This window comes from Alternaria triticimaculans, assembly GCF_023758025.1.
Source record: "Alternaria triticimaculans strain BMP 0046 chromosome Unknown scaffold_1, whole genome shotgun sequence".
Classification (NCBI taxonomy): domain Eukaryota; kingdom Fungi; phylum Ascomycota; class Dothideomycetes; order Pleosporales; family Pleosporaceae; genus Alternaria; species Alternaria triticimaculans.
This window is the reverse complement of record NW_026055958.1, coordinates 870,638-895,959: the sequence shown is the minus strand read 5'-3', so window position 1 is coordinate 895,959 and position 25,322 is coordinate 870,638. Positions and strand designations below refer to the sequence as shown.

The 25,322-nt window shown below is 54.3% G+C and overlaps 12 protein-coding genes across 12 annotated transcripts; 7 read left to right on the top strand and 5 right to left on the bottom strand.

Moving 5' to 3' along the window:
* Positions 1-400: 400 nt before the first annotated feature.
* On the bottom strand, positions 401-1,925 carry J4E78_000328 (uncharacterized protein; the record flags this gene model as incomplete). The annotated part of the gene is made up of 2 exons (XM_049360993.1): positions 401-1,542; positions 1,592-1,925. The coding sequence occupies 2 exons, from the start codon at positions 1,923-1,925 to the stop codon at positions 401-403; spliced, it is 1,476 nt and encodes a 491-aa protein (XP_049226276.1).
* A 412-nt stretch (positions 1,926-2,337) lies between these two features.
* J4E78_000327 (uncharacterized protein) lies at positions 2,338-5,361 on the top strand (the record flags this gene model as incomplete). The annotated part of the gene is made up of 4 exons (XM_049360992.1): positions 2,338-2,783; positions 2,835-4,088; positions 4,153-4,371; positions 4,422-5,361. 4 exons carry the CDS (start codon positions 2,338-2,340, stop codon positions 5,359-5,361), a joined length of 2,859 nt encoding a protein of 952 aa, XP_049226275.1.
* A 551-nt stretch (positions 5,362-5,912) lies between these two features.
* J4E78_000326 (uncharacterized protein) lies at positions 5,913-7,028 on the top strand (the record flags this gene model as incomplete). Its single annotated transcript, XM_049360991.1, has 3 exons — positions 5,913-5,918; positions 6,023-6,369; positions 6,434-7,028. 3 exons carry the CDS (start codon positions 5,913-5,915, stop codon positions 7,026-7,028), a joined length of 948 nt encoding a protein of 315 aa, XP_049226274.1.
* Positions 7,029-8,176: 1,148 nt separating this feature from the next.
* Positions 8,177-8,725, top strand: J4E78_000325 (uncharacterized protein; the record flags this gene model as incomplete). The annotated part of the gene is made up of 1 exon (XM_049360990.1): positions 8,177-8,725. One exon carries the CDS (start codon positions 8,177-8,179, stop codon positions 8,723-8,725), a length of 549 nt encoding a protein of 182 aa, XP_049226273.1.
* Positions 8,726-9,968: 1,243 nt separating this feature from the next.
* J4E78_000324 (uncharacterized protein) lies at positions 9,969-10,238 on the bottom strand (the record flags this gene model as incomplete). Its single annotated transcript, XM_049360989.1, has 1 exon — positions 9,969-10,238. One exon carries the CDS (start codon positions 10,236-10,238, stop codon positions 9,969-9,971), a length of 270 nt encoding a protein of 89 aa, XP_049226272.1.
* A 1,104-nt stretch (positions 10,239-11,342) lies between these two features.
* On the bottom strand, positions 11,343-12,237 carry J4E78_000323 (uncharacterized protein; the record flags this gene model as incomplete). The annotated part of the gene is made up of 5 exons (XM_049360988.1): positions 11,343-11,760; positions 11,870-11,925; positions 11,976-12,055; positions 12,113-12,139; positions 12,198-12,237. The coding sequence occupies 5 exons, from the start codon at positions 12,235-12,237 to the stop codon at positions 11,343-11,345; spliced, it is 621 nt and encodes a 206-aa protein (XP_049226271.1).
* A 981-nt stretch (positions 12,238-13,218) lies between these two features.
* Positions 13,219-16,148, top strand: J4E78_000322 (uncharacterized protein; the record flags this gene model as incomplete). Its single annotated transcript, XM_049360987.1, has 3 exons — positions 13,219-13,751; positions 13,800-16,038; positions 16,107-16,148. The coding sequence occupies 3 exons, from the start codon at positions 13,219-13,221 to the stop codon at positions 16,146-16,148; spliced, it is 2,814 nt and encodes a 937-aa protein (XP_049226270.1).
* Positions 16,149-16,816: 668 nt separating this feature from the next.
* On the top strand, positions 16,817-17,707 carry J4E78_000321 (uncharacterized protein; the record flags this gene model as incomplete). The annotated part of the gene is made up of 2 exons (XM_049360986.1): positions 16,817-17,188; positions 17,267-17,707. The coding sequence occupies 2 exons, from the start codon at positions 16,817-16,819 to the stop codon at positions 17,705-17,707; spliced, it is 813 nt and encodes a 270-aa protein (XP_049226269.1).
* A 151-nt stretch (positions 17,708-17,858) lies between these two features.
* J4E78_000320 (uncharacterized protein) lies at positions 17,859-19,598 on the bottom strand (the record flags this gene model as incomplete). The annotated part of the gene is made up of 5 exons (XM_049360985.1): positions 17,859-18,194; positions 18,262-18,690; positions 18,744-18,818; positions 18,885-19,155; positions 19,213-19,598. The coding sequence occupies 5 exons, from the start codon at positions 19,596-19,598 to the stop codon at positions 17,859-17,861; spliced, it is 1,497 nt and encodes a 498-aa protein (XP_049226268.1).
* Positions 19,599-19,840: 242 nt separating this feature from the next.
* On the top strand, positions 19,841-21,039 carry J4E78_000319 (uncharacterized protein; the record flags this gene model as incomplete). The annotated part of the gene is made up of 4 exons (XM_049360984.1): positions 19,841-20,051; positions 20,116-20,564; positions 20,627-20,746; positions 20,806-21,039. The coding sequence occupies 4 exons, from the start codon at positions 19,841-19,843 to the stop codon at positions 21,037-21,039; spliced, it is 1,014 nt and encodes a 337-aa protein (XP_049226267.1).
* A 34-nt stretch (positions 21,040-21,073) lies between these two features.
* J4E78_000318 (uncharacterized protein) lies at positions 21,074-22,660 on the bottom strand (the record flags this gene model as incomplete). Its single annotated transcript, XM_049360983.1, has 1 exon — positions 21,074-22,660. One exon carries the CDS (start codon positions 22,658-22,660, stop codon positions 21,074-21,076), a length of 1,587 nt encoding a protein of 528 aa, XP_049226266.1.
* Positions 22,661-22,963: 303 nt separating this feature from the next.
* On the top strand, positions 22,964-25,114 carry J4E78_000317 (uncharacterized protein; the record flags this gene model as incomplete). Its single annotated transcript, XM_049360982.1, has 1 exon — positions 22,964-25,114. The coding sequence occupies one exon, from the start codon at positions 22,964-22,966 to the stop codon at positions 25,112-25,114; it is 2,151 nt and encodes a 716-aa protein (XP_049226265.1).
* Positions 25,115-25,322: the final 208 nt, after the last annotated feature.

Genomic DNA, 25,322 nt, shown 5'->3' with positions numbered 1-25,322 from the left:
GGAAGTGGATTGCGCCACCGCTTCAGTGGAAAGTGATGGTAGAAGCGGCACCGCATCAACCGAAAGCGATGACGGCTCTTCACCAAGCCTGGAACTGGTTCGCCAATGCGATGATGGTAAGGATGAAGAACACCCAGTGCTGCTTCCTAACGATCCAAGCGCTGATACACTATTCATCGGGGCGACGCGTGAATGCATGACCGGGGACGGTGGCTACTCTGGTGTGGTTTTCGATTGAATTTGTTTATACCAGCTTTGTTGGAGGCCTACGTTTCTGGATGTACTTTTAAGCGCGGAGTACTGGAGCTTAAGTATTAGAAAGGTTTCGGTCTGTCAGCGTTCAATGTAGTTTATTCATGTCCTATCATGTATCTGTTACACTCACGTGAGCGCACCTCCGTTATGTGAGCTTGAACAGCTTCCCGCCTACCCCGTCCCACTCTTCGTCCCACCGATGTTCGCTCTCCTTGAGAGCACCCTCCTTCAATGTCTCCCTCAGCCTTGTATCATTGCCGAAGAAAGTAGCCAGATGTAAGGCGAGCTCTTCAGAGCTTTGGAAGCCAAGTCCATTTACACCTTGCTTGACAAGCTCAGGCCAGGCTTTGAACTTTCCCCAACCCACGACTGGTAGGCCTGCACCGAACATGTCGACCACTTTCATCGGCAGGTCGACACCGGAAGACGATGTGTGTAGAGAGACTCCCAGATCAGCGGATGCAAGGAGAAGGGCGTAGTCGGAATGTGTGAGCCATGCTGTCTTAATAACTACATTCAATAGCTTCTTTTGCTGGTTGAGCTCCCGGATCTTCGCAAGGTAATACTCCTTCTGAGGGCCTTTTCCAGTAATAATGGCAAGAATCTTTGGCAGATAGGTCTTAGATGTACACTCTGCAGAATAAGCTACGAGAGCGTCAAGAAGAAGTGAGAAGTCCTCGTCGGCAGTCCAGGACGTGGCGCTGACGATGAGCTTCCATGGCGTCTTCGAAGTTGCAGAAAGATCTGAGGCGTACTCGGCTGTTTCTGGTAGTCGTGCTAGAAACTTCTCTCGATCTCGTCGTTCGATCGGCTGGAAGATAGAGGCTGGGCGATCGTGCAGTGCTTCTGCTGTCACGCCGTAGTCGTTTTTGAGCACGCGGGCCATCGCGTTGGTCACCGTGAAATGATGCGATGCAGCCTTTGCAAAGATCTTCTCGTACTTCTCAGAGATCTTCACAAGAGGGTGGCTGTCGCCAAGTTTCATAGCGAGAATGGTGTACCCAAAGTTATGCCAGTCGATGACTAGATCAGTGCGTCGCAAGAAGCATACCAGGCTTGCTACAGCGAGAGTTGGTATCGAAGGTGGGTTTTGCACGAGCGTCCATCTTGTAGGCTTAGAACGGTAACCAAGCGCGCGATACAACGACCATATCTGCCAAAGGACTTTGAGAGGTGCGAGAACTGGAAAGAGAAGTTTGCTGCTTGAACGCAGGAAGCTCGGCGCTGGTGAGAGTGGGATGATCTCGATCAGAGGATTTGATACGATCTCAGGAATAATGTCGGACTCTTCGTGGGTTTAGCCGCTTGCTGCATCTTGAAGATGAGTTCTACTAACCTTGGTAGCCGATGAGGAACACTTTTCCACCGTGTTTGGCGATGCTGAGAGCGTGGTATTGCATACGTGGCGACCGTCCGATGTCCCCCAATACCACCACTTGTACCGAGCGGCCCTGCTTCCATAGCATCGGCTCTTTCCCATCTTTCATCTTCATTTTGATCTCCTTTCCATCCTCGCCCACAAACCGAAGCGGCTTATCCTTGTAGGGATCATACTGACTGGGCAACGTCAATAGCAGCGCAGTGAACAGCGTCGACAACGTCACAACGACGCCTAGTATGATAGAGAATAGGCTGCCGTCCTTGTCGGGCGAGATGTATTCGTCGAACATTTTGGTGTTGTGTTAGTGCTGTCCAATTGCAAGGCGGCTCGGGCGACCGTGGCAGCCGCCGCGTGCGTCAACGCCAAGGGCTAGCCACGAGATGCGGAGATCTGAGCCGGGGTAGGACCGAAAGGGGAAGGCGCTCAATGACAGTCATGTCAATCTGTAAGACCCCTGAAACTTATTGATAGTGCAGCAACGCGCGCCGCTATCGAAACACCAAGACGCCAAAGCGCTGCGTAGCCTCATTGCAGCACACTCACGCTTGCTGGCTGCGATCCACGTTGCTTTTTCTCCCTCCAACACCGCCATCTCAAGGCAATTGAGCACCGTTCCATCGCGCATCGCGAGCCCCACTCGGCCAATTACCTTCACCGAGTCAAGACGACCCCATAGCGGGCGGACGAACGTGGCGTTGCGAATGGCGTCGACGTATGCGCTGCCTATCGCGCCCACCTCGCACACACACAGCCATGGCCGCTCGTCGTCACAATACACACCGGATCCCTCCTCGTACGCGAATGGCACCGTGAATGGTTCATCACCCGCGAAAGACCACGGCCATCGACACACGCGCTCTGATATGAACGGCAACGGGCATCTGCACGGCGCTGTGCGCTCGCCGTATGCCGAGTACAACAGCCCTGCGCATGAGCATGAGCACGGGCATGAGAGGTCGGGCTCCAACGATTCCACCTACACGCTGAAGCCGTTCTCGAATGGGAGACCGAAAGGGCGGGCGCGGGGTGAATCGGATCTGGGTCGCTCACCGGCCAGGAAGACACCTGCTGTTGAGAAGTATGGCTTCTCACCGGTATCGCCCATACAGGAGTCTCCAGCGCATGTGCCGCCTCCTCCTGTTTCTTCGTAAGTACCGCCTGCGACGATCAAGAGAACCACAACTAATACACCGTCTAGATCATGGCTAGAACTCCCCGAAGCCCTTACCGCGCTCCTAATACCTCTCCCATATCTTTTCGCCGCATTAGCATACCCCAGCGGCGTCAGACCGCCTTCCGAGCTACCGTCGAGTCTATCAGAAGCCGTGGCAGAAAAATCACCCGAACTCGAATACGCGACCGCAACAAGTGGCTTCCCGTTACTACATGCGCTCGCCCTCTCGTCTGGCACGCTGCTGCTAGTCGGTGTAATAGCCAAAGTCAACTCCAGTCTACAGCCACTCGACAGGCGGAAGGAGGAGAAGGGCACATTCAATATCAGCAATGCACCGAAACGCATGGCTAGCAACATACTCGGCGTCCTACTGCCGTTCTACGCAACTCTACACATAGGAGGAGCGAAGACAGCCTTGGCCATGTTGGTAGCAGTCGCTGCAGGCATCGGTGCCCTGGACCAGAAACCAGGGAAACACACACCTTGGGACGATATTCGACGAACATTGAGGACCAGGAAGGTGACCTGCGGGGCTCTTCTCATGAGCATGTCGGCTGATATATTCACCTCTGGCAACGTCACAGGCAGCTTGGTCGGCTATTTGGCCCTTCTAGTATCGCTGCTCCTGGTCCCTCCGCCTCTTCCCACAGCAGGCTGGTCATTGATGACCGGATCAAAGAGTCAGGACTCATACATGACTCAAAAGCCATCTCGCGCATCGCTGCCCAAGCCCTCTTCACTATTAGTGAACAGTACCGAGAATCAGCTACTCACCATTGCTTCAGGTCTTGTACTCACTGTCACAACTATTTTGTATTCACTTGTTTCTTCTGCCACGCCCTCTTTGTCGCATCACACCCTGGGCTTCTCAACTTTATCGGTTGCATCCACTACGGCGCTCGTTTTCCTGTCACTTCCCGCATCATTACGGAGTTCAAAGCAGGTTGGATTGAGATTGAGCGGCATTCTCATCTTCGCCCTGAGCTTCTTGGAACACCAAGCTCTTAGTCATTTCAACATCGCGTTCCCTTGGGTTTGCGCTATGCTAATCGCAGCGGTCGCTGTCGACACTCGTTCTTCTGTACCCCATTCGCACGAGCATGGACATGCAGGACACAAGCATTCGCATGGTCATGACCACGGCCATAATCACGATCATCATCTCCATGGAAATCATTCTAGGATCTCGGCATTCCTCATCGCGCGCGCGACTCCAGGCTCGATTGTGCATAGCGTGCTGATCGAGCGGGATTCGCGACGCATTGCGTACTTTGGCGTGTATGTCCACTTCTTTCTACTCAGCATATTCTGCAGTCCAAATCGGCTTAACTAACTTTAACAGACTTAATCTTTCCTTCATGATGGTTCAGTTCTTCTACGGCTTCGTCAGTGGATCCTTGGGGCTGCTCACGGATAGTATCCACATGCTCTTCGACTGCGCCGGTCTCGCCGTGGGACTTGCAGCAGCAGTGATGAGCAAGTGGCGCCCCAACGCCCGCTTCCCATACGGCTATGGCAAGGTCGATACGTTGTCTGGCTTTGCAAACGGCGTCTTCCTTTTGTAAGTTATCATGACGTATACTTCTCCGCGTATATACTAATCAGAACCAGACTGGTCAGTCTAGAGATCATCTTCGACGCTTTTGAGCGCCTTTGGGAAGGTCACGAACTCCAGCGTCTCAATGAGCTTTTGATTGTCAGCATCCTCGGTTTCATCGTTAATATCGTGGGCCTAGTAGCCTTTGGCCATGCCCACCACGGCCATGGACACGATCATGATCACGGACATGAGGGACATGACCACGGACATGGCCATTCCCACGACAACGAAAATATGCAGGGAATCTTTCTGCATATTCTCGCCGACGCGCTTGGCTCTGTTGCCGTCATCATATCTACTCTTCTTACAAAGTACTATGGTTGGTCAGGATGGGATCCGATAGCGTCCTGCATCATTGCAATCCTAATCTTCTTGTCAGCGATCCCGCTGGTCAAATCGAGTGGCGCAAGACTCATGCTGAGTATGCCCAACGACCTCGAGTATAGCATCAGAAATACCTTAGGTGAACTGGGCACATTGAGAGGCGTTGTCGGATACGCGGTACCAAAGTTCTGGCTTGAAGACGAAGGTGCTGCGCACGCGGAAGCACACGCAAAAGAGGATCATGATTGTGGAGGCGGCCATAAACACGATGACCATCCGCACGATCATCACGAACATGATCACTCCCATTCACACGACCACAGCCACTCTCACTCGCATTCTCACGACCACGCACACTCTCATGATCACGGCCATGATCACGGACATGCGCATTCACACTCGCATGATCATCACGACCACGACCACGATCATAGCCACGCATCAAAGCAACGCCGCATTCTCGGCGTGATTCACATCATTGCCAACCGCATGGCAGACCCAGAAGACGTGCGTGAGCGCTCATACCAGTTCCTGAAGGACCGGGGTATGGATGTAGTAATACATGTCGAGAGAGAAGGCGAGGGACGGTGCTGGTGTGGAGGTGGAAGTGAATACAAGGTCAACTAAGCATCCGTTGAGGTGCTACAGCCTTTTTTTTTTCCACAGTTTAGCTAATGCATGCATGGTATGGTAGCAGGTAGGAGGATGTATTGTAGGAGAGTTGGATAAGGCCTGTATATCAGGATATAGACATGATGATCTTTGGATCATTAATGCGTTTCTGTGTTGATGGAACACTCATGGAACTAGTAGAACACAATGCTTCGGTGCTTCGACGGTATTCCATCGATGCAGGCCTAGATCCCATGCAGAATTTTCTTGGACTTCCTATGACGAACAAATTCCTTCAACTGCAAGGTGCCAGTTTGTACTTAGGAAGTTGGGACCATTTTGATTGAATTATCTCGGCTCGAAACATTCAATGTTGGGCTTGGGTCGATGCCCAGGTGCATCGCGAAGCCGCTTAGTCACGCAAGTCAAGATAATGCTGATAAGGTACAGCGCGTCGCGAGCTTGAGCAGAGAACGCGACTCATGGACTTTACGCCCGTTCATACTTGTCCGACGAATTTGAAGATTTCATCACTTACCAATCATGTCAATGCGCACGCGTGCGCAATGTCAGTATTACGAGGACGACGTCATGGATGCTTCCTAAGCAGTAGCTTGGGAAGAAATAGCTCTCCACATGCATTGGCCGCATATAACCCCTCCATAACGCGCTGAAGTTACCCCTCTTCATGTCATTACTACGACCCTCCATCTCCTCACAACTCCGACAATTCACACGTCTCCCCGCCCAAACGCGCAAACCTCTCCGATCGCACTTCCACAGCTCACAACCGCTACTTCGCATACTTCCCGAAATGGCTGACGGCGAACCCACCGGACTGAAGGCGGACAAGGGCATCGAGCTGCTCACCTTCGGCACACCCAATGGATGGAAGGCTAGCATTCTGCTCGAGGAGCTCAAGGAAGCCTACGGAAAGGACTACACATGGCAGAGCATCAACATCTCGAAGAACACACAGAAGGAGCCCTGGTTCACCAAGCTCGGTCCCAATGGACGCATCCCGTAAGCAATGCCACCCTACGAACTTCTCGTGAGACGCGTACTGACCTTGGATACCAACAAATAGTGTAATCGTCGACCACGACCAGGGCGGCTTCGCTGTCCAAGAAGGTCTCTCAATCCTCACGTACCTCACGCGCCACTACGACCCCGAACACAAGTTCAGCTTCAGCGACCCTCTCGACGTCTCGCGCGCAGAACAATGGATGGCATGGCAACATGGCGGCCTTGGCCCTATGCAAGGCCAGGCCAACCACTTCAACCGCTTCGCCAAGGAACGCATTCCCTATGCCATGCAGCGTTACACAGGCGAGACCGAACGTCTGGTCGGCATCCTCGACTCGCACCTCGCCAACACCGACTATCTTGTAGGCAACAAGTTCAGCATCGCCGACATTGCCAGCTTTGGATGGGCCCACATGCTCCGCTTCTCCGGTATTGACCTCGATTCATTCCCGAACGTGAAGAAGTGGTTGGAGCGCATACAGGCACGGCCTGCAGTCCAGCGCGGCTTGGATATCCCGAGCAAGAGCGGCTTTGGAAACGACACGTACTTGCAGAAGTTGAAGGATGACAAGGAGTTTGCGGAGAAGGAGAACAAGCTCATGGAGCAGATCAAGGCCGCTAAGGAGCAATATGGCTACAAGTACTCCAGTCCTTAGACATTTTTATGTCTTTGGTATGCTGGATAACTGTACGTGAGCGTAGTACAAACCGTGGGTGATTAATACCCCGCGAATAAAACAATATTACTCTTCATACAGATACCGCTTGTGCCATCACAGAGACGTCTTGAAATACATCTCTTCCAGGCGCTGAAACTGTCAACCTATCACACAGTCCAATGTTGCTTGTCGCACGCCATTTCCTGCGACAGCAAAGTTACCTCGGACTTCACGGTAAGTTTCATGATGCAGAGGCTGGAGTATTGCCAGCGAATCACATTGTGAAACATCCCTGCTCTGAATGCAACGCTACTCGAGGTCCACTACGTCAGCGTCGGCACCTCAAACAGGGTCACCAGAACCACACGTTCACAACGCGCTGGACGTGTGGTCAGGCGCCAACGCATGGGTTGACGCTTTCGATGCCACGAAGCACTTCACGGTCTGATTTAAAAGAGAGGCGATGGAGAGGCGAATCATGCGTCTCCAGCGTTGCATCTTGTTCTTCCCACGTCTCATTCTCATCACCGCCGGCTTTGACAGTCGCGGGACAGTCCCTTCGTACTTCCATTCTATCGCGTCTTGCCTATCTATCGTTCCAGTAGCGTCTATACCCCTTTTATCGCATATCTTCCAAATAGCCTTGCTGTCACACCTTCTCTTTGCCGATCTTTCCCAATTCGCACCGAAAGAGCGCGTGCACAAATTTAATTAATCCCTGGAAGCCACATCCCACTCCAGGATCAACCCCCGACGTCATCGCGCTTGGAAGGAAGAGGGAACGGTGACATTGTCAAGACCCCGAAGTTCCCAGGGTCCAAAAGAAACCTTGTGTGCCAACGAGGTTTAGCACGCCCAAGTTACAGCGCAGCGGTGTTGTTTCGGTCACAGTACGAGAGACGACTTTTGTCTAATCACTGCGGCTCACAACTATTTCTTCTTCCCCGCTCTATCCATTGCGACTACTCCAACGACCGAGATCCTCTGCGAACCACCGAAAGACGAAGAGAGACATCCGCGCACGACGTTTAAATCAACAAACTCTACAAAGTCGCGCATCGCATCTACAATAGGTAAGACATTGTCTACCTGTCTCACACCACACACACATATAGACCAATTCCTCGAGCTCAGCTAACGCAAAAATGCTAAGTGTCCTTGCAGCCATGGGCTTCAAGTTCCTCTCGCGTAGCACTCTCCGGGGCGAGAAAGCCACCCTAGGAACCTCGCTCGGTGCGTCCCTCACCCCAACAACCATCCTGCGCCTCGTCCTGCGCTTCTTCCAATTCGTTATGGGCCTCACTGTCATCGGACTCTACGCCGTGGACCTGGACAACGCGCGCAAGCAAGGGAAATACGTCGACTCGAAATGGGTATGGGCTGTTGTGTGCGGCACACTTGGTGCGCTTTGCTCCCTCCTCGCCATGGTACCGCTCATCAAGGCGTGGTTCTTCTTCGCCGTTGATGCGCTGGTCTTCCTGTGCTATCTCGTTGCGTTTGGCATCTTCGGCAAGATGTTCATCGGTGAGAACCCAGAGGGGAACAAGGGTATCACCAGGATGAAGAACGGGGTTTGGGTGCTACTGACCAACATGCTGCTTTGGTTCATTTCTGCGGTCATTGGGGGTATCATGTTCTGGAAACACTTCAAGGCAAGGACTACGCATACTGGCCGTGGCGCTATGCACGTCTAAAGCCCCCTCCTATCCTACCCTTCACATGAGGGACTGGGAATGAGAGGTGTGCTGACAAGATGTGCTTTCTGCAGAGGTTCCGGATCAGTTTTGAATTCGACAACGGACACGGCGACGATGCTTCCTGGCTTCATGCACCCAAGACGGTTGCTTAGGGGCCACAATCGTCAACATCAAGAGCTTGTTCCAGCGTGAACGGTACGACCAAGTCTCACATTCTAGCCGTGTCAGATGAAACCCGTCCTCCGTCGCTCGTACAGTCACCACACCCTCCAATGCACTACTCCAGAAGTTTTCTTCCTCTTCCCACGATTCCTTGCACTGCCTGTTGCAAACACCAGCACCATCTCTCCGTTCGAAACCAGCGTTGTATTTCTGCGCCACTACCAAATGTATCTACATCCACGCCCCCGCCTACGTACCACACGAACCCCACCACCACTGCATGTTCCACAGCGTCCACGAGTAATGAGGAAAGAGTTGTTGGAGATGACACAGACGAGGTCTCTGCGAGCTCTTTTCATACTTGGCTTTCTCATTTCCCTGATCATTCGATACCCTTTGTTTTTCGCGAAGCGTTGTCTTGAGTAATGCGTTCATTTAGTTAGCAGTATCACTGGTAACATCATTGAACAATCTTATGAAACAACTATGCCAAACTATGTCTCCGTGTTGTGACTCATGATCGTCAAGATATGACAATGTAGGCGTATGTATCTATTTGAAGCGCGAGGTAGCCGGTGAGATACATGATACATGTATGTTGGGTGAATCTTTTGACGTTCATGTTGCTATACTAGCACATTTCATTGAGGATAGAGTGATGATGTGTCACAAAGCGACCGTGTGACCGTTTGGGCGAGATTTGCACAATGGACGAATATTTTCGAAGTCAGGGTGCGAAGACGTGACCGGAAAGCACATAAAGATCGGTAACGGCGCTGAAGGCTAAAGGGCTGGAGCTGCAATTAGGTGCGAAAGTTCGTACAAACGTTTTCCAGCATCATAATCACACAACGGCATGGCAAGGAGACTGTAGAGTTTGTAGAGTTAAAGGATTTATTGGTATCTCATATCCATTATCATGGGGCTATCGTGAACCCGGCGAGAGTCGTAGTGCTCATCGCTCAAACCATAGTGGTATCGTTCTGAACCTTGTGATTGTTAGAAAGGTGTCAAAGAAGGACGGGTGTGGACCACATACCGAAGTGAAATGTCGAACCGGTGCTCAAGTACTGAGTACTTAGATGGAGCGCTTGTTGGCCTCAGCGGAGCCCTCGTGCTTCTCCTGGTTCATCTTGTCGGAAGCAGCGTTCAGGGCACCGGAGGCACGGTCGGTGAGGGAGTCCTGGCCAGGGACGTTGCCCTTAGCCTGCTGCTTGTTGGCCTCCTTGTTGGCCTCAGCGGTCTGGCCCTGGACGGTCTCGGCGACGTAGTTGGCGGCGTTCTTGACAGAGTTGACGGCCTGGCCGACGATGCCCTCGTTGGGAGTGTTGGCGTTGGGAGCAGACATTTTGAAGTGTTTGGTATTTGAGGGGTTGGGTTTGGAAGAAGTGGTAGTGTAGATGAGGTGATGAAGGCTTATTGTGTGATGGAGGAAGCAAAGGGGAGACGGGTGAGGGTATTTATGTAGAGCAAGAGGGGTAGGTGAGGGAGGCTAGTGAGGGGCTGAGGGCTGAGCGCTAGGCTCCAACAGAGTGCAAACAAACATACGTCACTGTTTCCGGTGGTGAGTGACGTCACACAGGAGGGCCCATGGAAGGAGGGCCAGACCACGCAAGCGCGATGGGGTACCCGCAGCCACGAACCATCACATGCAATGCACAAACCCACGCAAGAGAGTGGCACTTTTTGAAAATTCCGCTGTCGATCGTGGATTATCATGCAAATCGCGTCATGGGCGAATGGACAATCATCTGGTATTCGCTGCGTGCCTGAATGATGCCCCTCTATTGCCCCGCCGGTGACGTCAGAGCGTGTACCGCGGCTTGCTTCAAGACAGCAGCCCAACAAAGCACGCAAACGCTTGCCGCAAAGAAGCCACACTTAAGCTGTCACGCGCTCCTGTTTCAGCCCGAGGATAGGCGGCAGCCGCACGAATGCAGGGCCAGCTGAGATCCGAGGGGGTCGGTTCCGGAAGGTGCTTGTTCCCGAGGAGTCTACTCCGCTGGCGGTGCTGCATACTGTGGCCTGGAAGCAGACATGTTGCGATGTACTGACAGCCAACACGTCATACGTAGTCCTCATCGAGATGTCTCCACCCGGATCCAGTGACCTGGCAGATCCGCCAAGTGGGGGTAGCTCTAAGGACAGATCTTCTTCCCGTGCCTTGCTTGACTACATGTTGTGGACACATGCTACGTCTGCGTACGAGACATCCAACACCCACCAGCAAACATGCAAAGACAATCGCAGATACGGGCACACAAGCGTCATGGATTCAACCGTATGAGAAAGGGGATTAATTGCCGCTGTGAGCGGATGATCTAATACCTCTATGGTACCAAAAATCTAAACCGAGAAACTTGGAACGAGCGATGCGAAGGGAATCGTGACAGCGCCTGTACCAGCAAGCCCACTGCCACTCGTGCAGTCGTCCGTCGTTGGGTATCGTAACTTAAAGGATGGTACAATGCGGTCGGTGTCCCCGGCGCTTAGGCCTTCCAGTATGCGTCCGCGACCTTGGGCCAGGTCTCGGTGAATCGGGTGGGGCCATGCGCTGCCGTTCCTGTTGATCTTTGCGGATGATTTGCCTGCAGAGGTCGACAAAGGCTTCATCCACATTGGCTCTTCTCCGAGCACTGGTTTCAAAGTACGGTATGTTCCACTCACGGGAAATTGCAAAGGCGCGTGGGCGTGGCACTGCTCGGTCTTCTTCTAGATCTGACTTGTTGCCGATGAGGACCATGGGAACGTTGCTATCTTCCTTTATTCGTCGTATTTGCTCCCGAAGCTCTGCCAGTTCCCAGAACGACGATGCCGATGTTATGCTGAAGACGAGAAGGAACCCTTGACCGGTTTTCATATACAGTTCCCTATGGGGGTGTAAGTCGTGAGTTGGCATGGGACTCGAATGGTGTATTACCTCATAGCAGCTACTTTTGGTTAGTCATGGGTCGCGTGTGCATGGGCGGCTGTAGATACTCACTGAACTGTTCGGTGCCTGCAGTGTCCAGGATCTCCAGAATGACATGACGGCCCTTCAGCGGGTCAGCAACAGGGTAGTGCATGAGGGTCGAAGCACACTCACGTCAACATCAAGCACCTTTCGGTATGAATCTTCAATGGTAGGATCGTAACTCTCTATCCATACATTCTGCACGAATTGTGCTGTGGACAAGTCAGCGCTGCTGTGGTGTTGGCGAGTACTCGAGGCGGTAACCTTACCTGTTAGGCAGCTCTTCCCGACTCCACCTAAGGCGCCATTCTCGTCAGTTGTGACCTAGTTGCTGACGGTGTCTAACTAGCTTACCAGAACCTAGGACGACTATGTGGTACTCCCGTTGCGACATGCTTCAGATTTGCGTGGGCAGCTTGCAGCGAGGCCAGGAGGTTATTGACGAGAAGTGCTCCTCGCCTCCTGTGGCGGTGGGTGCCACAGAGGGATGAGCGGCTCAAAGCCGCCGCCGTCTAGTAAAGGCTAAGGAAGTCGACTCGTCGTGCTGCCTGGACACTGCGTCGGTCTGTACCAGAGGGCTGAATCGGCGGTGCGCGTCGTACTGCGCTCTGGGCCAACCACACTCGTCAGCGCATCGATTTCCAAACCAAGCCACGTCCAATCAGACAAAAGCAGCCTCGAATGCAGCAGGCGACGAGCCACAGAGGCAAAGCGACTGCATGCATGCGCGGGGCAAGTTTGTGTAACGCACCTGTTTGACGCGCCGAGGTTGGGGGCTGGGGAAGATTTTTCCGTCACGTGAAGGTCGAGGTGGGAGAAGGAAACGGCGTCGCGATAATCAGGGAGCAAGCAGCGACAAAGAGGTAGCGAAGAAAGGCACATGCATGCAGTAGACTTGGTAGGGCTTAGCAGGAGATATGCCAGGTGTTCGGCTCTGGGGTGCAGCCCGTACAGCCCGTAATTATGCCAAAAAACAAAGCGCCGAGATGCTGCGAGAGAGAGGGAGACGAGGTCGTCGCGGCCAGTCGCGAAACAAAGCCAGGGCGCCGGGACAAGCTCCAATCTATGATAGCGTGGCCCTCTGGTCGAGTCGTGCACAAGAAGGGTTCGCAAGGCTGTCGAGCAAGCATCCTGTCGACGTAATAATCGCCCATGGAGAGCCTCCCGCTTCCCCGACGCCGCCTGAACTGAGTCGTGAAGAGCCTGGGCTGGCGGTTGGGGTTATAAGGAGCAGGGCACCCAATAAGGGTCCCGTGATCTGGAGCAGGCCGGGCACGTGCGCCCTGGCACTGCAGACGTGTGAGGGAAGCCGACACAGGGCGCATGGGAGCCGAACGACGACGACGCCGACGACAAGCTCCAATTCCACCCGACCATGCGTTTTAGTGCTGCTGTCGCCATCGCAGCATGTCTCGCGCCGGCTGCGGCCATCTTCGAGGACGATGCCTTCCACATTGATTTCCACTATGCCCTGCTAGGCCTTCCTGCCCCAGAGGCCACCTTCTTCCAGAAGCCCTATGCGGGCTCCAAGGCATCGCTCCTGTACTCGATATCGCAGAACCAGACCATCGGCGCCATCAACCCCAAGGATGGCGCCCTCGTCTGGCGGCAGCACCTGGCCTCGCAGCCCGGCCACCGCGGACATTTGCGTTCAGGCAACGAGCAGGACACGGTAATCAGCGCCGTCGGAGACCGCGTCACGTCCTGGAGCGCTTCCGACGGCCGTCTCGTGTGGGACACCAGCCTCGGCGGGGCTGCAGTCGAGGATCTGGAGATACTAGAGCAGGAAGATGGCATGACCATAAGCGCGGCCAAAGACGCCATTGTCCTTGCTACCGATGGCAGCAACAGTGTCAAGAGGCTTGACGGCAAGACCGGGCGCGTCAAGTGGACATACGAGGACACGAGGTGGCTACATCAATCAATGGCAATGTGACAGACACTGACAGGCCGCAGCGGAGACACGCCTTTCCAGGTTTCGACCTCGCCGACAACCATCTACTACATCGCCCTCCACACGCCCATGCTCGGAGGCTCCAAGCTCCGAGTCACGTCTCTCAATCCCATCACAGGAAAGAAGCTCGACCAGTACACCCTCAACTCGGACACAGAGATATCCTCGCGCGACCGAATCCTCTTCGCCGGAGCCAACACGGCTGCCCCACTATTGGCTTGGACCGACAAGGCGAACAAGGTGCTGAAGGTGAACATTATTGGCACCAAAGCTGTGTCGACCTTCAACACGCCAGGGGACGAAGTCATCGAGAACATCGTTCTCCATGCTCCCAACCACATCAATTCGCTCGCCCACTTCCTCGTCGAGTACCAGACTGCCATCGGCCATTCTGCTGAAGTCTACCACGTCGACCTCAACAAGCAAACCGTTTCCAAAGCCTACAGCCTCCCGGAGCTGAGGACAAAGGGAACTTTCACCACAAGCACATCTGATGCCAACGTCTACTTCACCAGGGTTACTGAAGACGAGGTGACAGTTTTCTCTTCCGTCTCGCACGGTGTCTTGGGTCGCTGGATTGTCAAAGGCTCTCCGGCACTTGCGGGCGCCTTCCCTGTGCATGGCCAATCTGAAGTTGTTGTGAAGTCAGGAGCCGCCAGCGCTGTGAGGTCGGCTGTTCTGTACTCCAACGGACAGTGGGCACTTCTGCGGAACGATGAAGTCGCTTGGACCCGGCCCGAATTCTTGTCCGGCGCAGTCTCCGCAGTCTGGGCCGGTTTGCCTGAACAAGAAACCCTGGCACAAGCACTTGCTGAGGAAAGCCATCGCAACCCTGTCTCTGCTTACATCCACCGTGTGCAGAGGCACCTCCAGGATCTGCAATACTTCCCGGCGTGGGCGCAGAGCATTCCCCAGCGCCTCTTGAGTAGTGTGCTTGGCAAGACAAAGGAGACAACAGTCGACGATATTCAACAAGACACTTTTGGTTTCCACAAGCTTGTTGTCGTCGCCACTAAGGCGGGTCGCCTTGCTGCCCTCGATGTTGGTTCACGAGGCAAAGTGATGTGGAACGTGGACCTTGGCCAATTCGCGCCCGACACGAGCTTCCAACACCCGACTCTCAAGGCGCACAGTGGCTATGTTGAAGTAACAGACGCCAGCTTCCAGGGGTCAATGTTTATCAATTCGACAACTGGTGGCCTCATCACTTCCGACAAAATCAAGCTTGAGCCTTCGCTAGTTGCTGAGGGGCAAAGCCTTATTTCATTTACCATTGTTGACGGCACACTGAAAGGATACCTGGAAAGCCAACCTGGTTCCGAACCAGTATGGAGCTTTACACCACCTGTCGAGGAGAAGATTGACAGCTATGTCGCTCGCCCGATCAAGGACCCTGTTGCCTCTATCGGCAAAGTACTAGGCGACAGGAGGGTACTGTACAAGTACCTGAACCCAAACCTTGTCCTAGTCACAACAGTGGTGGAGTCCGCGCGATCCGCGTCCGTCTATCTGCTTGATTCTGCATCTGGGCAAGTACTACATACCATGTCACACAACGATGTCGATACCACACGACCCATTCCAGCCACTATCTCAGAGAACTGGTTCGCGTATGCGCTAACCATCGATGCTGCATCTGGCGCTTCTTCTCGCGGCTACCAGCTCGTCGTCTCTGACCTTTACGAATCCCCCCTTCCCGACGACAGGGGTCCGTTGGGTACTTCGTCCAACTCTTCTACCGTGAAACCTTCGGGTTCGAACTGCGACGCTGCGAAGCCCTATGTACTATCGCAGAGCTATCAAGTACCAGCAGAGATTACACACATGAGTGTCACACAGACTAGACAGGGCATCACCAGTCGTGAGCTCCTCGTCACCCTACCCGCACTCAACGCTATAGTTGGCATTCCACGCATGGTGATTGATCCTCGCCGACCCGTCGGTCGTGAGCCTACTGCGCAGGAAGCGTCCGAAGGTCTGGTCAAGTACACACCCCTCATCAACTTCGACCCGAAGTGGCACCTTACCCACAAGTACGAAGTCTTGGGTATCGAAGATATTATCACAAGTGAGAGCGGAATTGAGAGTACTAGTCTGGTCTTTGCCTATGGCTTGGATATCTTCGGCACACGAGTTGCACCCAGTTTCTCGTTCGATATCCTGGGCAAGGGCTTCAACAAGATTTCTATGCTTATGACCGTTGTTGGACTGTTTGTCGGAGTCTTGTTCGTTGCCCCTTTGGTGAGTCAACCCTCTCTATACTTTTGTGTGCATTGTTGTGTTACATGGCGTACTAACCAGCACTCCAGGTCAAGCGAAAACAGATCAACACCATGTGGACGACACTATGATCGGCTATCGAACGATACCGTAGGAGAAGCAGTATCGAACCTATTCAGGTCTCGGAGAGACTTGATAAACATGCACGCACGCTTGGTGCTCACACTACAGAGCTGCGTCAGCTTAGCAGCTCCCCAACCAGCGCGGCTTACTGAGCCGTCTTGATCGAGGTCACGATACCTCATACAGCGCACGTTGAAATGAATAATCAAGTCAATGCTCACTTTTCGTTACCCAATTGTGATGATGTAATGCATGACGGCTGTACCCGCATATACATATGACCTTATCTCCGTTCATCTCCATGCAAGAAATTGACGGGCACGTTTCTACCTTTCTCCAATGACGTCGAGCAGAGGTGAAATGGGTGGAGAAACGACGCTATATGCTTAGAAGCTAGCAACACGATTTGTTCATCACGGAGATAACAACGGCAACTAGACGTCGGGTACGATGATGCAAGTGCCGTTGTGGGTAGCTTTGGAGATCTGCGTATATATACCACTAACGATGCTGCTAATGTGGGGAATAGTGCAATACACAGCTCTCTATCTTCATCGGCCTGTACTACCTCAATACTTATCACAGCAAAGACCAATCGTGCGACCAATAACTAAAAAATCTGCACACTACCTACACCCTCCCCATCTACCAACACACACACCAAACCGCCCACACCATGACCGACCAAAAACGCTACACCAACAAACTGACCAACTCGCGCATCCTCGTGATCGGCGGTACATCCGGCCTCGGCTACAGCGTCGCAGAAGCCTGTCTCGAAAACGGCGCTCTAGTAACCATCAGCTCCTCCAACCCATCTCGCATCGATGCCGCCGTATCCAAACTCAAAACCGTGTATCCCTCTGCCGCCGATACCAAAAACCCGCGCATCAGGGGTCTTGCCGTCGACCTAGGCAAGCCAGAGACGCTGGAACAAGAGCTGAAGACGCTGTTGGAGAAGACGGTGGAGAGCATGCCGGAGAGCAAGTTGGATCATGTTGTTTTTACTGCGGGGGATAAGTTGGCGGATATTAAGTTGGGAGATATGGTGTGTTGATGTCTTTTATTAATCCTCTTCTTACATCTCCGTATCGGTGTACACGGCATGAACTAACGACATCTCCAGACAATGCAAAACATCCTTGCCGCAGGCCAAATCCGTTTCTTTGCGCCCTTGCTCCTCGCAAAACACCTCCCGCACTACCTTGTCCAAAGCTACAAATCTTCCTACACCATCACCACAGGCGCTGTATCCGAAAAGCCAATTCCCAACTGGAGCGTTATTGGCGCGTATGCTGGTGGACTGCACTCCATGGTGCGCAACCTGGCGCTCGATATGAAGCCCATTCGCGTTAATGGCGTAAGCCCGGGCGCGGTGGACACGGAGATGTGGGATCATCATGGCGAGGAGAAGAAGCAGGAGATTATGCGGGGCATGGAGAGTAGGATGGCGACGGGGAGGGTGGGGAGGCCGGAAGACGTGGCGGAGACGTTTTTGGGGTTGTTGAGGGATTATAATGTTGATGGCACGATGATAAGGACGGATGGCGGGGGTATGCTGATGTGAGGGTTTGGCTGGGTGATTGGATGTATTCGCCTGGGGGCTGCATCTCTTAAGTATCTTGAATTGGAATGATGTCCTCAAGATGGACCTCTCAAAATGACCCATCAAAACAAGTCCACAAGATAAAGTACACTGGTTGCAAGTAAGAAAAGCCTCAATCCTCCGTGCTCCTAACCAAAACCCTCAATCCCTTACTATCCAGCTTCGCAACCGGAATGAAGAAATCATGACCCAACTCCACATCGCTGACATCAGTCTCATGGAGTTCAAACTTGTACTTCCGGAACAGCATGCCCAGCGTCAGGTACAGCTCCACATATGCCAGATTGATACCAAGACAATTGCGCGTACCGCGACCAAAAGAGACCATGAAGCGCTCCAACGGAATGCCATCGGCGGTCTTGGGATCATTGAGCCAGCGCTCCGGGATGAAGGTGTGCGAAGACGGGAAGAGAATTTCGTCGTGCGAGACTTCGGGGATGGTCATGGACTGTGAGGGGTGGGGGTTAGCTTCGATGCGATGGAAAGGTGGATTGCCGAGTAGGTTGATGACTTACAATGCAAGTGTTTGCAGGGATAACCCAGTCCTTGTACTGCAGAGGCGTCTTGTGTGTCCTGGGATTTCGAGCACTCAAGCCGTAGGACATCCGCGCGGTTTCCATGATGATGGCTTTGAAATACGGCATCTTCTCCAGCGGTGCCAGATCCAGGTCATCTCTGTTGGGAAAGGCTTCTACGAGCTCTTTGTGCAGGCGCTCGTAGATGCGTGGGGTGCTGATGATGTGGAACGCGGCTGTGGAGAGGGAGAAAGCGGTTGTCTCTACGCCGCCCCCAATGATGATTTGCGCTTCATCCTCGAGACGTTTTTGGGTTTTGTCAGAGTCTGGTAGCTTAGAGGCGACAATCTCTTGGAAGATGGTCTTCTTCGCATCGTTGGATTTGATGTCCTCGCCCTTAAGGGTGCGCGCGATGTGATTCCGATTATCCTGACTCGCATGTTAGACTCAACACGGTATAGATGCAGTGCTGTGCCGCATACCTGCTTGAACTTGAGCACTGGCTTCACTGCTGGCTGCAGCCAGCCGCTGATACGGTCAGGGATACAATCGAGAATCTGCAAAAACCATGTCAGTTCCACGTGTGACTGGTGCACATCTTGAATGATCTAAATATAACCCACGGGAAGTATCATGGGGAACTGCGTGGCGATGTGACCCACACCGCCAACCCGAATAAAAGCATCATGGAATGACTCGAATTCAGGATGCTTGAGCTGGTTGTAGTTGAAGCCGAAGAAGTAGTCCATGATGATGTCGCCTGTCAGGGCGGGGAAGGCATGGGATAGGTTAAGCGGCTCTGCATGAGCCTCAAACTCTTGCATGCGCACGGAGAGGGTGTTGACATGGCGGTGGATGATGTGTATGAAGTCGAGGATGGAGCGGCGTGAGAACCTGACAACAGGCGTTAATCGTGCCGAGGTGCCTTGCACTACATGTTGAAGCACCTACATGGGAGCCAACGCAGCACGGCGTCGCTTGTGCTGCTCCGCGTTAACGGTCGGCAGCAGGCCGCCTGCACACCCAAACCTCTTGTCCCAACCCTCCTTGTCGAGGTGGACGTTCTTGGCGTAGACTTGGTCGTAAAAGTATGGATCTCGTATGTGCAGTTCATCAGGCGTCACTCTTACAATAGGGCCATAGACATCGTGGAGCTTGGAAATCTGCCTCGAGTACTGTCCCTTGTGGACAATCTCGTAGTAGCCCTCGTACCAACTTGTGGCTGCCGCGATCCTGGGGCCAGGAAAGCGGGATAGTGGATGGCAATATAGGCGGTAAAAGACACGTGCGAGGAGGTACACAAAGTACGCCAGCAGACACAGAGCGGGAAGAGACATGACGGCTGGATGTCAGAGAGGCAAGAGACCGATCAGGCGGCGCAGCGCTCTTTAGAGAGCAGAGTGCGCTCCTACATGTCGCTAAGGCATGTGGTGTTTGCAGACTGATTATGGAATGGGGTGCGTTTGACCCGGCATCCTGGATCCTACGGCATGGCCGACGAAAGTAGAGAGGTGGAAGATATAAGGCGAGGCCTGACCCCGCGAGTGCAAACGCTCTTGGAAAAGAACTGGAACACAGCATGTCAGCCCCGCAGGATCCAACAGCCGAGGGCAACCTGCAATCCGTCCTGCATCTCGACGTCGACACGGCCAACAACAGCGATAGCGATTCGGCATTCGGCGGCGAATCCACGGCATCCACGTCCATCGCATCGACTATCCTCAACTATGAATACTCCAATGGGCGGCGATACCACGGCTACCGGTCCGGCTCGTACATTTTACCGAACGGTCAGTCCTAAGTGTACAAAGTGCATGTGAGACAAATGCTGACTTCGTACCTCCACCTCTGCAGACGAGCAGGAGCAAGACCGCCTCGATCTCCTCCACCACATCTTCCTGCTCATCCTAGGCGGCAAGCTCTACGATGCACCCATCCCGCCTGCGCCCCAGCGCGTGCTCGACATCGGCACCGGCACCGGCATCTGGGCCATAGACTTCGCCGACGAGCACCCAGGAGCACAGGTCATAGGCACTGATCTCAGTCCCATCCAGCCAACGTGGGTGCCGCCCAACGTCAAGTTCTACATTGACGATGCCGAGTCGGAATGGGTCTACAGTCCCGACGAGGCCTTTGACTTTATCCACTGCCGAACCATGTCTGGCAGCATCTCCGACTGGGACAAGCTGGTGCGACAGACATACACGCATACCAAGCCCGGCGGTTGGGTGGAATTCCAGGAGCCGCTTGCGTTGTGTGAGTGTGACGATGGGACCATGGAGCTGGCAACCGACATGCTCAAGGTAAGTTTTGACTGTACGAAGTGCATGTGGGACGTATGCTGACTTTGTACCTCTACCTCTAGTGGCAGGAGTTGTGCCACGCTGCCGCTAAAACGTGGGGAAGGGACATCACGGCCGGGGATAGCCTGAAGCAGCGGATGACGGATGCAGGGTTCATCGATGTTCACGAGAAGCTCATCAAGGTATGTCTACCCTCTTCCCCTACACTATGCCGTTTACGAGGCTAATGCGGTGCCTGTAGATCCCTATCGGCCCTTGGGCCAAGGACGCGAAAATGAAGGAAATCGGCCGCTACCAGCGCGAACACATGTCCATGGGCATTGAGCCTTACACTCTTGGTCTCTTGGGCAAGGTCATGGGCTGGAGTGAGTCCGAGTGCCGTGTCATGATCGCCAAGGTGGTCGCGGATATCAGGAGGAAGGATGTGCATATGTATATCCGCTTCTACTTTACTCACGGACGAAAGCCGACGTGAGGGCTATATAGCCAGTATATATAATACCAGTCAATTACATTCGTCGCTTAACTCGCGTGAGCGCCCTTTCAACAACGGTCCTCCCTAGTTGAGGTATACTCTGGCCACCGTATATTTCCTGGTCATTCTCGTCTTGCTCACCTTCTACACTAGCGGGTACAACTCTGACCTCGTACTGTCGCGGCGGGTCCCTCAGACCCGGCCAGATATCCAAGGGTAAGAAGTCGCCCTGGGCCACGGTAAACTGCTCCCTTGCACGTTCATCCTCAAGGCGTATCCTGTCGAGCTCCTTTTGCGCTTCCTCAGCCTTCCGTTTGGCCTTTTCGTGCCGCCTCCGTCGTGACGACACCTCAACGAGGAGTTCGGCGTAGGCAAGGTCGAAGCGTTCGAAGAAGTCGCGCTGGCTCTCCCACTCGTCGATGCCGCTGAGCAGGCTAGGCCGTGTGTCTTCCAGCCACGAGGCATAGAAGGATCGTGAGGTCACAATGTGCTCTTTGACTTGGCCAGTGATTTGCGACATCATCTCGAGTATCTTGGACAGGGCTGACGACTCGCTGCGGACGTGGCGTATGTGATTCTCGATTTGGCCCAGGAGGAAGGTCATCTCAGAGCCTCGTTCCTGTATCTCAGTCACGACGTCTTCCACCTCTTGCGCGTCCTTTTGCAAGACGTTGAGCATGTCGCGGCGCTCGTCTTGGCTCATGGGCTCGGGAGGCGCGGCACCGTTATCCTCGGAGTGGACTGGCGCATCTCCTGTTGCTTGGGTGGCAGCAGCGGAACCTCCTTCTGTGTGGCGCAAGGCTGTTATGCATAGGTCGTAGTGCTGAACAAGCGACTGGAATGCCTGCGCAGCCTCTTTTGCGTGGCCCTCAAGATTATGGTATAGGCTGGGTATGGGACTCGGAGTGGACGTGGACACGGGTGTCATGGGCACGTTCTCGATGGAGGAGTAGAGGTTATCCAGACATGTATCGAAGACATGGGAGCTCTCGTCGAGCGTGGCGTGGGCATCGTTGTAGCGGTCTATGCAGGCGCGCAGTGTGGACTGCAGGTTGGAGACGGTGGCGCTGTCGATGAAGTCGTAGAGATGCTTCTGGGGAGTGCCCGGAGGCTGCAGGGCGCCTTCAATGGGCGTGTCGCGCAGGACGGCGAGGGTAGAGTTGACACCGGCAAAGGAGGCGTCGACGTCGTGGAGCAGCTGCTTGAACTCGGCCTGGACTTCCGACTCGACCACGTCTACGCCGCGGCGGACGGCTTCCAGGGCATCCACCTGCTGCTCGACGAGGTTGCGGATGGACGTGTTCTTGGCGGAAACGACAGCGTTCTCTTCGAGCAGGTCACGTGCCGTGTTGACGATGTCGGTGGCGCGCCATAGGACCGTCTGGGTGTTGAGGGAGCGTTTGGCGGCGACAAAGTGCTTGACGAGATGCTCGAGCGTGAGCGACTGGGCGTGGTCCGGGTCCAGCGACGTCCTAGATGCAGCGCTGCTGGTGGGCGAGGCGGGCGAGGGTGGAGAGGCCATCGTGTCGGCGGCCACGGCAGCGGGTGTTGGGCATAGTGGCAGCGGTGCCGGTCGAGTGGTAGTTCGCGATGCGAGGCTCGTGATGGTGAATGATGGCATGCGCGACTAGAGCTGGTCCGAGCGGCTGCATGGGGTGCAAGCGTGCCAGGGTCCACAGGGCTGCGGAGACATTGGCGGCATTGCGTGCTGAAGATGCTATCCAAGCCTGCCATTGCGCCATTCCACCTCTTCGTGCGCCCAAACTCTGTCGCTCGCTAGCCATATCTATGCGCAACGTGCCATCGAGTCGTCGTTACATCCGCACTGCCTGCCGCCTGTTGGACCAGCGACCTGGGCTTCGCACGCGATATCGCCCCGGAATCTCGACAGCCCTCGCATCTTGCCGCAGCCCATGAATTGACCATGGCGTCGCAAACCACCCACGCCACCACCGCTCCTCCCCGACCAAGACGTCTCTCATGGCGCCCCCGAGACTCGTCGCCTGACGACTTCACCGCCGCCACCTCGACCGACCCGCACGCTGCCCTGATGCATGGCCACGACCACGAAGGCATGTCGGAGCGCACACGACACCAGCACGCAAGCACAGACGAAGCCGAAGAGGCCCAGGCGAACAAGTCGAAGAAGATGGAGAAGATGATCACGCCATACCTCGCCCAGCACATCCCCCAGCAATATAACCCCCTCGGCGCCAACAGCCCAGGGCAGGACGAGCGTCCACGCACTGCCAACACCAAGTTCTGCTATCGACACCGTCCCGATCTACTCTGTCGACGACAAGCAGACGAGCCGTCTATGGAGCAACTGCAGGAACAACTCGGCAGAGAGTCCCAGGCCGACCAGCAGAGCATTGCCAACGTCTGGTCGCTCTTCTCCGCGGCTCCCTCCCGCCATCGCAACCTCATGCTGCAGGGCATCCTCGCCCAGTGCTGCTTTCCTCAACTCTCCTTCATATCCTCCTCCGTCCGGAACCTCATTAAGATCGACTTTCTCGGCGCACTGCCCACCGAATTGGGCTTCAAGATCCTCTGCTACCTCGACACCACCTCGCTCTGCAAAGCCTCCCAGGTCAATCGGCGGTGGAGACAACTGGCCGACGACGACGTCGTCTGGCACAAGATGTGCGAGCAGCACATTGACAGGAAGTGCACAAAATGCGGCTGGGGACTCCCGCTGCTCGATCAACGTCGCTTGCGCCATGAGAAGCGACGGATACAACTGCGCGCATCGGGGCGCGGCCTCAACGAGTGGTCGCCAAACATCACCCCACAGCCCGAGACCTCACCCGACACACTCGCACATCGATTGTCCCAGGGCCCCGACCCCGCTGCCAGCACCAAGCGCTCTGTACCCGACGACGATTCTTCCCCAGAAGCTTCGAATAAACGACCATGCACCAGCCTCCAAGCAGGTCAAGATCAAGTCACATCATACTTTGATCATCCTAAGAAGCGACCATGGAAGGATGTCTACAAGGATCGCTACAAAGTTGGGAGCAATTGGAAGTATGGGCGCTATTCGACACGCATATTCAAGGGCCACACCAACGGCGTCATGTGCCTGCAATTCGACGATCAAGTCCTCATCACCGGCTCCTACGATGCCACGATCAAAGTCTGGGATATTAAGACGGGCCAAGAGATCCGCACCCTCACAGGCCACACCCAAGGCATCCGATGCCTGCAGTTTGAAGACAGCAAACTGATCACCGGCAGCTTGGACAACACGATCAAGATCTGGAACTGGCGGACAGGCCAACTTGTCAAATCCATGAACGGCCACAGCGATGGTGTAATTGGCCTCCACATGGCAGACAAGCTCCTCGCATCCGGGTCTTCAGACAACACCATCATGGTGCACGACTTCAGCCACATGAAGCGCACCACCCTAATAGGCCACACTGACTGGGTCAACGCCGTCAAGATTGACCTCCCCTCGCGCACCCTCTTCTCCGCTTCCGACGACATGACCGTCAAGCTATGGGATCTCGACACCCACCGCTGCATCAAGACGTACGAAGGCCACGTCGGCCAAGTCCAACAAGTGCTGCCCCTCCCGCAAGCCTTTGAAATCGACGAAGACGACTTTGTCGCAAACGCAAACAACGATACATCCGATACCGCTTCCCTCGCCTCGGATACCGCCCCGCCTCTCGCCCATACCTCGTCTTCTTCGTCTCATCACCACAGTCACCCCGAAGAACCAAGTTTCTTTCCCGACGATCCCTCCCGTCCATCGCCGCCCTCATACATGCTCACCGGCTCTCTCGACGGCACCATTCGCCTCTGGCACGTACCTTCTGGTCGCTGTGTCCACCGCTTCTTCGGCCATGTCGAAGGTATCTGGTCGCTTGCTGCTGATTCCCTCAGATTAGTCAGTGGAGCTGAAGACAAGACGATCAAGATCTGGGATCCCCGGACGGGGAAACACGAGAGGACGCTTACGGGTCATACAGGTCCCATCACTTGTGTGGGGCTGAGTGATGAGAGGGTTGTTAGCGGGAGTGAAGACGGTACCGTTCGTGTGCATTGTTTTACCCCCGAGGGCGCGTAAGTGTTGGCGTGGTGGATCGCATGAATGATTGATGATTGAATGAACAAACACTGTCGGTGTGTTCTCGTTACGCCATTATAGCGCTTTTATTCTTCTTCTTCTGGCAAGGGACAGGTTTGGAATCCCCGCCATCTACGATAGGATTTCATGGGCATTGGCGTTACATAGATACCCTCCTTCCCTCTTTAGCGACAATGTAAATATCTGG